Source organism: Centroberyx affinis, unplaced genomic scaffold (genome assembly GCF_046629955.1).
Source record: "Centroberyx affinis isolate AG114_WGS23_722 - 3 ecotype Tasmania unplaced genomic scaffold, CSIRO-AGI_Caff_v1 ptg000829l_1, whole genome shotgun sequence".
Lineage (NCBI taxonomy): Eukaryota > Metazoa > Chordata > Actinopteri > Beryciformes > Berycidae > Centroberyx > Centroberyx affinis.
Genome location: NW_027279428.1, coordinates 76,378 through 91,589, shown reverse-complemented (window position 1 = coordinate 91,589; position 15,212 = coordinate 76,378). Strand labels below are relative to the sequence as shown.

Here is a 15,212-nt window from a genome sequence, read left to right as displayed (position 1 = left end):
TATACTTTTTTAATTTCACAGAGAAGGAAGATGGGCAGAAGTGTATATATAATATCTAAATATCTATATATATCTTTTTAAGAGGATTTTATGTAAATAGAAACATCTTAATGAAAAGGCTGTTGAAGCACAGAGGAACACAAGTGGCGTATCTCTGAGTCCCCTCAGTTATCACAGGCCTTGTTTGAAACGTGCTGACGACCTGCAAACAAAATCATTGTCTCTAACCTTTGACACTAATGAGGAGACAAAGGGCTGTTGTTGTATATATCAGGATATCTTGTAATTGTTCAATCATCTCATTGCATCAGTACCTCCAGGTATTTAATGTTTACACTTCATTTGTAATGAATTCAAAGGGGAACTTAGGTAGCTTCTTGTTTCCAGTATAAGCACTATTTACGCCTTTATTTCATATTGTATGGTCTTTACTGAGCGCAAAGCTCCACTGTTGGCCTTTGTAAATTGTTATTAAGTGGGTTTCCATTGACCCAGGGTTGTTTGGTAAATGTAATGTTATTAGATGGATTTTCCAACATCAGGCTGCCTTGACTGCTCAATACAAAGTGGTCAGTCCACCATTTCCTGCATTTGTCAAATAAACCCATGTAATTGGAAACCTGCTCACTGATGCCTTAAGGAGTTGCATGCCAAAAAAATGTATGGTAGAGGGCAACGATATGGGATTTCTATATTATACTGGTTGCACTTTTCCACTACAGAATCTATACTTTTCACTGCTTGTGAGGAAGGCTAAAGGTTTATGGACTGGCACATGCCTTGTACAGTTTCTGTGCCTGTACCCATTTCTTCTAACGGCCCACTATTTGAACAAGCTGATGACTAACATTTATGTTAACCTTTAGTCTACCTAAGTCATTTCTAATTCAGCCACAGTTTTTCCATTCTAAATATGCCATTCCATTCTGATGTTTTATTCAAATATTGCTGCAGTAAGTAGCCAGCTTCCCACCCTGTGCTTTTAGTTCTCTATTTTGATTGAGGACAAACACAGAAGCTTTAAGTATAAACTCACGTTTTCAAAGCAGACCGCTAAATAAGACGTGTGAAGGAGATAAAACCACTATCCATGTTGGTGTGTGTAACCTCACCTATTTCAGTGTTTTACCGATGCCTCCCACTCTTTCAGGCTGTAGAGAACTACGCACTCTAGTATTTAGGTTACTTTAAGAAATCAAACCTCATTTTCTGATATAATATATCAACACATTGTGCACATTAATGCAGAGTTTCTTAACCTATGGCTCAGAAACCATCTGTTCGGTGGGTCTTCACATGTCAGGAGGCTTTAATGAGGATGGATTCTCAGGCAGGCTCAGGAAGTTGAACAGCCTTTGGCTTGAGTGGGAAATACAATGAACCTAAAGAACAAACAACAATCAAATACATGATGCATGTGAGCTGTTAACACTGTTCTCCAAAATCAACTAATGTGTGTATGTTTGTGTATGAATGTATATCTGTGTTAAATGTCTCTGTTCAATGACAATTCCTGCTTTGTCTCGTCTGTCATGTGATGTTCAGAAGGAAACAGGAATTCGTAGATTGGTTCTCTGATGTCAGCAAAAATGTTGTTTCTGCTAATTCAAGGATGGCATGTTTCGAAGTTTGCGCAGAATTGCATATTATGTACTGCTGTTCATTTAAGGTAATGTGGCCAAGAATTAAGAAGCTTGCTGCAGTTGCCCCTCAGATGAATCCCGCTGCTTTCACTTTAGTGTTGGACTAAATTTTGCTGGTGCCAATGTGCCGTTTATCAGAGTACCAAACCACGCATTCCAGCTTTTTGTGGTTCAGTTCTAACACTACTGTATGTTCAAAACATTTTTGAAGAAGTTTGTCAGATAAAAAAAACTGTGGAACTGTCCTTTGAGCAATATATGGATTATTCTGTGCCTTATATTGTGATTTATGATTCTCTATCTGAGAAAAGCGTCTCCTCTAAGTTGTTCTTCAAGCGTTGGGTGGAAAAGCTGTGTGACAGTGGGGGTAAAGATTTGGATCCTGCTTTCTTAAACGCACTGAAGCTGCCTACATGTTAATGCCAGCGTGCCAATTGTATGTTTTTGGCCACAGAGGTTTAATAAAGTCTACTGCATCAAGACGATTCAGCAGATTTTAATTTCCCTTCCTCCTTGGTCTGCTGCCCTGCCACAAGTCTTATCCTTATGCAAAGAAAGCTCTCAAAATAAAATATTAACTGGTACTTAGTGCTTCCTTACTCACCAAGCTTTTCCGCTGATGTGGGTTTGCAGGGGATTTAATGTCAGGTTAAAGCTTCTGCATGACAACAAAATTGACATGTACTGTCTGGCCCGGATCTACTGAAGGTTTGCGCCACCGCAAATCGCATTGCGGGTGCTGAAACCTTGTTTTATGATCTACTAAGACGGCGCACAGGGCATTTGCGCCTGAAATCATGGATTGATCTGTGCGCCTTTTTTTGCGGTTTGGTCTAATTGCATATGCATTTGTATGTGTTCCAAGGCTGGGGCGCAAAATAAAGAGAGGGCTTTATGGAAATTGGCAGTGGACGTGATTTATCAAGAGGCGGTGGCCGTTATCACCTGCTGATTGCGCACGGAATTTAAGACCTAGAAAAAGCATGTCTTATCATTTTGCGCAGGATAGCTCTGCTGAAACTGTCTCTAAGATCAAAGTGACACAGTCATCTACACAGCATAATATGCAGTCATTAGATCGCAGGGTTTAAACGAGTATGCTGACTTAAAAATGTACAATTTAAGCCTCATTGGCAGACAACATGCAGACTATTACCTAAATATACAAAAAAGAAGAGTGCACGCTCTTCTCTGGATTTGCTGCCACTTATTATGAGCCAATATCTCCGCGACATTGCCTTGATGAAAACAATGCAGCTAAAACATGTGTGCGTAATAACTGTCACGACAGTGGAGAGGTGTGTGCGCGGCTTCTCCAGCTATATGTAACCATACCTTCACCAGGTCTCCATCCCTCCCACACTTGGAACTGCGTCTCAGTCTCACTCTCTTGCACTTGCTCCTCCAAGGGAGTGAAGGCTCCACTTTGGCTTTATTTATGGTCAGCATTTTGTTTCACCTCCTCATATCATACCAGCGCTTTTTACCTCCACTTAATCGCGCTTGTGGTGCCCAACTGCATTCACTTTATGTCGTCCCAGACTGACTTTTTACGCGCAGGTAAAACATCTCTTCTCTGCAGCTCTTTGGGGTTTTCTCTGCCACCAACACTTCCAGCTCCACTGGAGAGACATTTGCGCTTCTTTTTCTCCATCATTATATTGCCGCTAATGGGCTATTGTGTGCATTGCTTGGCCCTTGTATTAGCGCAGTCGCAATTCTAATTAATTATCTGCGCCTCTGCTCATTTGCGTGCGTTACATTAGTAAATACCATGCGCTGGCACCAACTGCACCCGCAATTGCTTTTGCGCTGCGCCGGGAATTGCGACATGTTAGTAGATCCGGGCCTATGTGTATTTAGCTTTGAAAGCTCTGGCAGTTTAGTGGTGGATGACTTGTGCCACTAGGTGGGAGTATTGATCCTCTGATTGACACCCTGCTGCCCCTCTGATCTGTCAGACTGCCCCACCTGGACTCCATAGGATTACATTAGAACTAGTGATATGATTAAAAAAGTCCCGGTCAGCCCTTGTTTTCCTCTAACTTGAAGCAGTGCAGTGCTGTGTGTATAATTAATAAAGTGAACGTACACAGCTGACACAAACAGAAAAATCAACAGCACTAACATGTAATATCACAGTAAATTAACACGATACATCAGAGGAACATTAGTTAAAACCTGCAGATCTGCTTCTGATCCAACCCTGAATGCTCCATTATCTCTGCCAGATGGATTTTCCATCATATATATACCCAAAGCATATTTTTCCCTCAAAACTTTCAAATTATACATCACATGAATATCCCATAGTAAGTAGTAAAGTTTATTTATATAGCAGGTTTCACAGAGCAAGGTCATAAAGTGCTTCACAAGAGTAAAATAGTTACAATAAGACCAGAAAACAATGAGAAAAAAACAATGAGACATAAAAACACAGAATTACAGACACAAAGGCTAAACAACAGTCTGGACAGATGAGTCTTAAGCTGCTTTTTGAAAGTGTCAGCAGATCTTAAGTCTAATGGATGAGCGTTCCACAGGTCCTATATATCCAAATAGTGACTTGTCTGGTTCATGGTGTGCAGATATTTGCACTGTAAGTATTTGTTACTCATGCAGGTCTATTTTATGGGCTTATCGGGTGACATAACCAGCGTGAATTCTTCTACATCAAAGAACTTCTCCCCATACCAGAGACCAAAACACCTCTATGATACACGGAGACATTGTTAACCCCTGTTTTCCTTTGCAAGGGAATAGGAGGTTATTCATGAGCATCCACTAATGAGAGATGCCGGTTGAGGAACAATAGCGGAGTACAGTAAGTCTGCCAGTTCTTGTTGACAGAGGCCTCAGTGTGCGGAGAGACACCCAGGGGCCCCGGGCCGCCGCAGAGCATCTGAGCTGCAGTGTGGGACGGACGCTTCCTCCTTTCACCCACAGCTCATTAACACACTTCTCTCAGCTCTCTGTGGCCCGGATCTGTCCTCTCCTCTCTCCTCTCTCCTCTCTCCGCTCGCTGAGATGCAGAGGGAAAGCTCCAGTTGGCGTTTTATCTCCTATAGCATTTTCTTCATGCTGGGAAACAGAGCTGTGGGATCTGCATGTAATTTGAGTGTTTTAACATGTTTTACTCTACAAATATCAAGCAGGGAAAACAAAAGGACCACACACAAGCAGTGGTTGACAATCTTTTTTTTGGTGATCAATTATTTATTGTGTGTATAAGGAAGGGGGGGGCACCATCACAATCACAAAAGTGACACAAGGCAAACCAAGCAAAGTGTACTACAACAGATCTCCCCCACCCCTCCATTTCCCTTGTTTTCCTCCCACCAACCCACTCCACCCCCACCCTCTAACCCCTAACATGATGAACCAAGGCAGTGTACATAGATAAAAAACACAAAAACAGCAAACAAACATTAACAAAACTACCAGTACAACTCACCCATTCCTCTCAACCCCATCCCCCTGCTACCCAGGAATCCCATGATCATTATAGACATAAACCAGCAGCATTCAGACACAAAGGAATTAGATAATTATGCTAATTTCTTCCATCATCCATGATAATATCCACAGAAATACATAAGACATAATACTTTTAGACATTTTCCCAAAATCGATTAACCTCTGGGCACTGCCAGACCATATGAAGAAAAGTGCCAATGGTATTGTCTGGACAAAAGTCGCAATATGGATTAGCTCTGAGTTTCATTTGTTGTAATCTTAAAATAAGACCTGTGAATAAATTTATAATGTATCATTTGATGGTTTGGATTTCTGGATGACAGGGATATATTTGACCATATAGGGTGCCAATCCAGATCTGAGGAAGTATTGATATCTCTCTTACCATTGTTTTTACCTTTGGTGCCAAGTATCAAATAACACACTGCAATTAGATACACCAACATTAGCATAGGACAAATGCATGAGAGGCTATCTTTAAAATTTGGAATTATAATACAGTAATCGGCTATAAACTACGTATTAAAGAGATGGTTATGAACAAGAATATTAAGAGCTAAAGAGGCAATCAAAAATGCGCTAAAAGTTAAATTAAATCAACAAACACTAAGATAGAAATGTCTTCTGCTGTTGTATAGACCATCATTTAACCTTTGAGAAGCTTCTGAATTGTACATTTTCTTTTTACCTGTCCAATAGATTGGGAGGATCCACTCTGAGTAGGTTCTGTAAATGTCTGCCTTCTTTAATTAATTTTCTTTGGTTTGATGATCACACCTGTGACAAGCAGGAAATCAGCTGATCTGTACATTTTGTCTATAGCTGTGTTCAAAATGAATGGCCTTGAATTGGTGACTGTTTTCAAAGGAGTCTAACTAAAACCAGGAGATATTATTTGGAATAAGGGTGGATGCACATTACATAAGATTTTCTAAACCATATAGTTTCCATTCCAGGTTTTCAGGCTCTGGGAAAACTTTGTTGCAGTATTTTTACCCTTGAAGTGTTAAAATTGGATGGGATGGGCTTGATTCGGACTGGATTTAGCTCCAATTAGCCACTCCCTAATACATTTGGGAGAGCAGGGGGAAAATCTTTTATCATAGTTTTTTTTCGTAGCTTGCAGCTTGTCAGCAAACCTCCAAACTGCTTTTGGGTGTGCTGTTGAGCCCCAATGTTTGGTGTGACTTGGGTTTTTATATTAAATGTGATCGTTATTTCCACAGCTACAACCCAAGATAAACTCAGAACTGACATATCTGTGAGTTTAACAAAAATGGAAGGAAAGAATGAAGAGATGAATGAGAAACAATAAAAAGCTGTCAATTCTATATTTGTCTCTGCTGTGCCTGTCATGCAAAGGTGATTAAACTCTGACACTCAGTTAATGAATGGAGCTCAAAGAGAGGATTATCCACCCAATTGCTATGTGTTTTGATTTGTTGATATAAAGTTGTCTGATGTTGTGCAATCATGGATAAGTAATCCTTAATCTGGGTCCCAAAACAAGTAGCCTGGTCCCTCCGCTGAGGTCCCACTCTGCTGAGGGTTTCTGTGCGAGGAATGTGCAGAGAGGAATGTGTAAGGTGAAGCTGAAGTTTGTGAAGTTTTCTACGGTCATCTCTCATATGACATTTTCCCAAGTACTGAGGTCAAATCTCAGCGTTCATCTCACATGTGCCGGGTTAAAGCAAGTCTGGATGGGTGGAAGTGGGTGTGACCAGGGTGACACTGGAGACCAAAAGTAGTGAAAAACAAATCCAGCATAACAATGCAAAGTCTCTCTAATTTCATTCAATATGATATGATTTTTCAGAGGAAAATTTGCTAAAATTGTGGGATTTATGATAATCAATAATTTGAGTCCAAGTTAAGAGTGGAGTTGACATCTGCATATGAATGAAAAACAAATAAAGATCAAATAAAAAACTTACACAGCATCTTACCCCTTCATTTTTTTAGTATGTGGTTGCATCTGCTTGGGTTTTAAAAATCTAGGAGGATTGGGATAAGAATGGAATTCATGTGAAAATACTCATTACAATAAATTAAAGTGTAGTTCCATTTGTGCTTCTCTATTTGGGTTCAGTTGTCGTGTGGCTGTTTTATTTCTATAATTTGTAAACCTGCAGCAGCATCATTCACACTGACCATCATTCCTGAATGCCTGTCCACGTCATTTTTTTTTTTTTGCATTATGTAGATTAGCCACTCATTGTAATTCAGTTTGTCATTTTAATCCTCTTTGAGTGGCACTTTAGATAACTCCTCCCCTCCTGCTCCTCTCGCCTCCTGTGTTGTCTCCTCTGTCACTCTGTCCCGTTCTGCCAGGCCTGCTCCCTGAGATCTGCTGCTGTAAGGTAAGGCTCCTTTATTTAAGAAATACTCAGATTTTAACTTTATGGATAGATCGACCAGGGGACAAATATGTATGATGAGCATTTTATAAATATACTGGTATGGTACTGGTAAGTGTTTGTTAAAACCAATAAATCAAGGAATTGGTGTGACGCTTTACTTTATTCTCTTCTTTAGATCTTGGAGAATAGATAGTTATCCCTTATTGCAATGATGGAATGTGTCAAACCATGTAGTATGTTGGTTCAGTAATCATTAGTTACTTGTTAGTTTTGTTCATTGTAAATGTAGTGTTACATTTGATGTTCTGTATCTGACTAAAGTTCAAGACGTGTCAAGATTAGCATACGTATTGGGTTAAAGCCCTTGTAAATAATGAATTAAAGCACTCAGATAACTTTTTTATTTAATTATTTATTGTGACATCTAAAGGGTTCTTTTGACTGAGAGCAGCATAACCACCATGTGGAATTGAAATGCATGGTTTGGTCCTCTGCTGATCGCTACACAAACAGTAATGTAACTGGATGGATCTATTTATATTGGCAATGGCAAGAATAATCTAAATGAAACTACGATCAGTAATACATTAAAACTACTGTACTGTCCATGTGTAGTGTGTGTGTGTTTTTAGATAACAGTCAGAGGTTTAAGACACACTGTTTCAGTTTCATGGCAGTGTATCAGTCAGTAGATATTGTGACTGTTTTGGTTATGTAAGAGCAGATTTAAGAGGATGTCTGCTCTGCTGGTCACTAAAGAAACCACTCTGGATAATCAACATTTGGATTTCACAAAGAGAAAAATCAGCCTTCTTTCTGCCACACTGCCTGTCATACCTCTGCAGATTAGCGAACATGCCAGTAACAGGATTAATTCATTTCTGATCTCTTGGTCTTCCTTCCCTTCCCTTAACGAACTTTAACATTAACAAACTCCATGGGAAACAAACTAGACAAATCTTTTTTTACAAATGGGTTTGACCGGTTCCAACTCTCTTTTCTTCACAGTGTTAGTGAAGCTGCTGTGAGACGCTGCAACCATGGCTGCTGTAAGTTTACTTTGCAACCATTCAACAGAGCACTTGACTGTCAGTTTGTCTCTGTTTAAGCCAATTTGTCAGTTTCTGGCCTCAGATCATTGTTTAAGTAACCTGGGTCCCAGATTAAAAGCTTCAGCGTCCGGGGGGTTTGTGAATGTGTGAGCGTGATGCTGCTTAATGCTGTTATTGTGCCAGTAGATGCTGGCTCTGGGATGGACTCTTAAGCTGTTTTTAAGAAGTGGCTTTAGAAGCTGTTTCTGTAATCATGTGAAGCAGATTAAGCAGCCATTCACTGGTGTGCATCGTTTGGGGTCTGCCTGACTGAGATGGGCTGCAGGGTTTTAGTGTGTGTGTTTGTGTGTGTGTGTGTGTGTTAGAGTGAATGTGTTATCGAGGTAAATACCTTACCTCCATAATGATTAAGTGTTGTTTAAGCATTCAAACAGTGTAGTGGCCTCAAAATGTGCAGCCACTGAGTCTGATGCTAATACATCTCAAGAGACCAGAAGTTACAGACAAGATTCATCAACTGGCAAATCATTGTGTTGCTCCATGGACTTTCTCTCTCCAGCTGAGGCAACAGTGACAACAAGGCCAAACATAAAGGAGCATTTCAGCTAAATGTATTATATACATAAGAAACTACAGGAAAATCTAATGATTTATGATAATCAACATATGACTACAGGAAAAAATGATCTGTTCAATATCACTAATATTTCAATGAACAATATTTCCATTCTTTCGAATATATAAAATCACAAAATATATCTCAAAACTCAAGCATCTTTTCTTTGAAAATGGCTCTTTGTGCAGACTGGAACTTTTCGTATGGTGTCAGAGGAGGAGCAGGCTATGAGGTCCAAGCTGGAGCATTTGACAGTGAAGGATCATGGGCCGGTGTTCGGGCCCTGCCCCAAACTGCCCGGCCACACTGTACAAAAGGTAAAAATTCACCAACCTAGACCAACTGAGATGGTAATAAGTCTGGACGACTATGCTGATTTCTGACCAGAATATTCAAGTCCAAATAGATGCGATGCTCATTTTTGTCCCTGAAATTTTGGCAAAGACCATGTGCTTTTGTGGTTTGTCTTACTCCACAGGCCAAGGATGAGCTGAATGAGACAGAGGAGAGGCGGGCGTCGGCACTGAAAGAGCTGCGGGCCATGATGAAGGCGCGGGCGGGCGAGGGGGACGACCTGGCCAAACTGGTGCTGGAGCGCTTCGGGGACAAACCCGACTCTCTGCTGCTGCGCTTCCTCCGGGCCCGCAAGTTTGAAGTTGTCAGAGCCCACGAGCTCATGAAGGGTGAGGAGTTAGGAGAGCACTGCATTAAAAAAAAAATCACAATTTTTATGCTCCCAAAAAATTTGAATTTATTAAACAAACGGTGACAGTAACGTTTCAACCAAACCAACCGATTATATGGAAAATGTTTTTGGATGTGCATGAAACCTCTTCTAATTACCTGAGTAGTAGGACATGGGTCTACTTTCCATTCATCATTCGTCCATCCATCCATCCATCCATCCATCCATTCATCCATTCATCCATCCATCCATCCATCTATCCATCCAAACGTCCGTCCATCCATCCATCCATTCATTCATCCAGCCACACAACTATGCATCAAGGGTTTCTATGCCAGTTCTATAATAGAGGGGTAAAACTAAAATACATATCAAAAGCTACATATTCTTATATCTATTATTGTAGCATCTTTATGTCCCATCCAGCATACCGTATGTTTTGTTCTAGCTGCTGCAGCCTTTTTGCAATAGGTTTGGTAATTGAGGGGCAAACCTCCTTTCTTTTGTACTCTATTTTGCATGAAACATGCCCATCACTGAGCCAGGGAGGGGGGAGTTCATTAACTAGGAGCTTTGAGATGCTTCAGAGTTTCCCCCTGACAAAGGCGCCCTTTGTGTTCAAATAGGACAGCAAGTTTACTTTGCTTGTGTTCTGCTGGGAACGTCCCAGAGCCTGAGCTGAGTGTGTCGGTTTGTGAGAAAACAGAGAAGGGAGACAGGATTAAAGCACAGTGGTTTCACGCTTTTACCAGGAAGAGCAGTCACCATGCTGACTTAACACACACACACACACACACACACACACACACACACACACACACACAGCTCAACACACACACAACATAGAGGGGGATCTTTGTAGTGTGAGAGAGGAATGTGATATGAACATCAACTTGTCCCATGGGGTTAATTGGTGCTCCAGAGCAAAGCACCGAACACATGTACGCGCACATGCATGCTCTCTCTCTCTGTCTCTCTCTCTCTCTCTCTCTCTCTCTCTCTCTCACACACACACACACACATACACACACACACACACACACACACACATACACACACCAGCAGAAATGTGCTCTTCTGGGTTAATTGGTGCCTTGGTATGAAGAGGCTGGGGGCAGCAAAGGAGAAACACAGAGACAGTGCTCCTATTGTCTTTGACACATCAACAGTTGGCACTGAATAGTCATGTACTTAAGGTTTGTGAACTATACTGCACTAACTGTTTTTTGTGTTTTTCAAAGGTCAAGTACCATGACTCAAGTTTAAGAACAATTAGACCCATAGGTGTGAGGAAACCATATATACTATCCACTTCTGGACAGTAATTTTCTCAGTTTCACTCTGTCTTGGTCTTATGCCGTTGCTGCCCTTTAGTTTTGCAGTAGGTAAGTTTTCCTCAAAAGAATAATGCTGATCACTTGCTTGGGGTGTGTGTGTGTGTGTGTGTGTGTGTGTGTGTGTGTGGGGGGGGTCCTATAGGTTATGTGCGCTTCAGGAAGGACTACCCCGAGCTGTTTGAGAACCTGACCCCCGAAGCGGTCCGCAGCACCATTGAAGCGGGCTATCCTGTGGTTCTGCCCAGCAGAGACCGGTTCGGACGAGTGGTGCTGCTCTTCAACATCGAGAACTGGGACCTGGAGGAGATCACCTTCGATGAGGTAGATAAAGAAAAGCCACAAGCTCCGTCCCACGGAGCATCGCTGCATTTCTGTCATGAATGCATTGTAATACTTGCAGAACCTTACAACAATAATTTAAAACTGTTCAACCAACCAGGACCAGCATTACAAACATGTTTCGCACAACTTTATTTTAAATTCTAGTCAAGATCCCAAGGTTTCCAAAGATACCAAACATGTCAGACTGAATTACAGGGAAATATGTATGAAATGGTGCACAAACATCTAGATTTTTGCCATTTGATGTAATGGTGCAGCCACAAAAAATGGCAGCTTGGGTTTGAATATTTCATTCAATATAAGCATGCAATGGCTTCAATGGAATAAGCAGATACAGAATATGTAAGTGACATTGTTGTACAGTATGGATATATATTTTTTCTAATTTTGCAGGCAATTTAAGGGGAGACTCCGGGTGCAAGAGGTTAAAAATACTGTCTTTCTGTGTGTGTGTGTGTGTGTGTGTGTGTGTCTCACACAGACTTTAAGGGCGTACTGCGTGATCCTGGAGAAGCTGCTTGAGAACGAAGAGACGCAGATCAATGGCTTTGTCCTGATTGAGAATTTCAAGGGCTTCACCATGCAGCATGCCTCGGGAATTAAACCCACCGAACTGAAGAAGATGGTGGACATGCTGCAGGTCAGACATCCTTACTAATGATTAAAGGAGAAAGCAAGAAGAAGAAAGAAAGAAGAGAGAAAGGAAAAACCAGGCAGCACCATGTAACAAAGACTATATACCACAGTGATTTGGTGTTTTCACTGAAGAAAATGTGATGAGACAACAAAGAATATAGAATTTCCATTAATTTCCATTTGGTTTTTACCTTTGAATAAGAGAATAAGTGGAAATTTCCCATAAAAAACAGACAGACATAGACTCACATGTAATTGAATAAGTTCAGAGATCAACAGAGATCTATTTTTCTAATCTTCTGCTGTGTTTTGGTGTGCAGGACTCCTTCCCTGCCCGCTTCAAGGCGGTCCACGTCACTCACCAGCCCTGGTACTTCACCACTACCTACAATGTGGTTAAGCCCTTCATGAAGAGCAAGCTGCTGGAGAGGGTGAGAGGGGATGGAGGGATGGAGGGGGTAAAGGGGCAGAGACTGAGGGGAGATGTTGGGATTGTAGGCTTTCAGTTTGATTCTGCAGCTGCTGAAATCTAAACTCTAGAGCACCAGTTTTCCTCTAAACTCTGTCCATAACTCTCCTCAGGTCTTTGTTCACGGCGATGAGCTAGACGGCTTCTTCAAGGATTTCGACGCAGACATCCTGCCTGCAGACTTCGACGGGAAAGCGTCCGTTTCCGACTACAAGGCCATCGCCACCAAGCTTTTCGGCTCTGAGGACACCGCTCTCTAAAAAGCTCGCTCTCCAAACACCGGGCTGGAACGATCTGCAGCCCGTTCCAAAACCAACAGCTATAGTGTCTTTCACCCTAGAGGCTTCTTTTGTGATCAGATCAGATTTTGAGATCCATTTTTTGAAGCTATAGGTTTGACGTTCCCCCCATTGTATTTCAGGCAAAAAGAAGTATCTAGTGTTAGGAGCAAGGGATTTGCAAGAGGGTAGTAGGGATATAAACGAAAAAGAAAAAGGACTTTTAGAAGAATATGGAGAGAATAATTGATGAAAGTTAATTCTTGTATTTTTACAGCACTGACAAGTTCAGCTCCTCCACAACTGACTGCATTCCCTGTTACTGTAAGAACAGAGAGAGAGAGAGAGAGAGAGAGAGAGAGAGAGAGTTGGTAATGCGATGGACAAGCTCACAACCAGAATAAGGTCAAATGGAGTTTGGTGTTCTTTGCCTTAAAATGATTTTCTCAACACCTTCTCTAGAGAGCAGCCTTGTGCCTACAGTCCTGTCAGTTGAGTGAGTAAAGAACACGTTGCAATAGGGATCCTGTATATGACAATCTCAGGACTGAGCTGTAGAATGGTATGAAGAAAGAAAAATGTACAATGGATAAGCCTGTATTAGATTATTATTGTAGGAAGATGAAGCAGAGGCCAATCTCCTGATGCAGTGCCATGGGATCAGTTGTTTTCTGTGTCTGAACAGCCTTGTGTCAAAAATATATTAAGCGAGGAGTTTGACACCCGGATGCATGTCTTACCACAAAAACCTTACGATTTCCATTGGATCTGAAAAAATATTTTTTACCTGTACTCCAGCATTGTTGTCACTTCTGATACTACCTGTAATTTAGTTTAAAAAATGTATTTGCAATAAAATAGGATTTTGTGTCTGTCTGTCTGTAGTTTTCATATAAATTGTTATTTCCACTATACATGTGTCTGTGATATTTCCTAACCTGGTTCTAATGTTCAGGTACCACTGATGTGCACATACCATACTATATCATACCAATACCAGGCTAGAGTGTATTAGATAGACAAAAAGTAGAATTAGAAAGGGTTTAAAATAAAGTCCAGCTGCCACAAGGGGGCTTTATCAATTACACAAGGTTCATCTCATGCTATTCCCACCCATCATTCAATCACATGACCAAATCTTTAGCAATTTCAGGAAAAAGCCTTAACATTAAAACTCTTTAAATGGAAAATAAAGAACTCAAGAACATGTCCTCCTTTGATATTTGTGCTCAACAAGACAGTAAAAAAAAGAAATAAAACTTCATAAGTACAGTGATAATGAAACACCATTTTTTCTTTTGAGAAAATAATTTATTTTGGAACACAATAACCATATTTCCTCAAATTATTAGATCACACACCATTGGTTTCTTTTAACAAAAACACCCAGAGTTCATTATCAGAGTTCATGATGTTGCGTGACTGTATCCGTGTGCCAGGTCTAACTTCACTTCACACCACATCCTGTAACCGTCTTTAAGCATCAAAATGGTTTGTAAACACAAGATTAAAGCTGTATGATGTTTAGGTTCATGTGTCAAACAGATCGTGGTTTGTTACGCCGCACTCCCGTCCATTCGCTCGGGTTGAGAAGATTTCAGATGGAAATCCAAACTACATTTAGTAGAACACAATATTGACCAATGTTTATCCCAATCCTGAATGCCTTGACATTTCAATCTTTTTAAATCTACCAACAATTAAACATGAGCCCATAATCTTGAAAAAAAAACAGGTGTGAAGCACTGGAGTTAGGATGAGTACAGAAGAATACAGTTTCATATCAACAGGAAAATAACATCTCTGATCCTACTCTCCATATTAAAAAACAAAACAAAACAAAACAATGAACTGAATGCATATGAGATCCTTTGTTCTGAAATACTTTGACACAATTTATTCCCTCTCTCACATTTGCACTGAAATGGTAAGAGAATCCCTCCCTGTAGGTTATTGCCTTTATCTTTCATCCCTGGTCCCTCATATATTTGAATATATATCTTTATACATTTCTTTAGTTTTTCTATTTTAAAGTGAAGACATGTTTTGGTTTTGTCAACCAGAGGTGGTGATATGACACAGTATATACCTATGTTCATTCATTAACACTCACGCTCCGATGCATTTGCACAAGAAAATGATAACAACACAAGAAGTCACAATAACAATACAAAGTACAAAAAAAAAAAATACACAAAAAAATAATTATCTAGAAAAAAAAATTGTAGTAATACATCCAAATCTGCATTTTTGTGCAAAGTTGGGGGTAGGCAAAATTCATAAGAAAGAAGACGATCGGCTGTTGTGGCGTTACAGC

At 40.5% G+C, this 15,212-nt stretch overlaps 1 protein-coding gene across 1 annotated transcript; it reads left to right on the top strand.

Moving 5' to 3' along the window:
• Positions 1-9,327: 9,327 nt before the first annotated feature.
• Positions 9,328-12,877, top strand: rlbp1a (retinaldehyde binding protein 1a; the record flags this gene model as incomplete). Its single annotated transcript, XM_071520849.1, has 6 exons — positions 9,328-9,465; positions 9,627-9,831; positions 11,313-11,491; positions 11,994-12,152; positions 12,469-12,579; positions 12,731-12,877. Coding segments are annotated over 6 exons (939 nt in total), but the record flags the coding sequence as incomplete, so codon positions are not given.
• Positions 12,878-15,212: the final 2,335 nt, after the last annotated feature.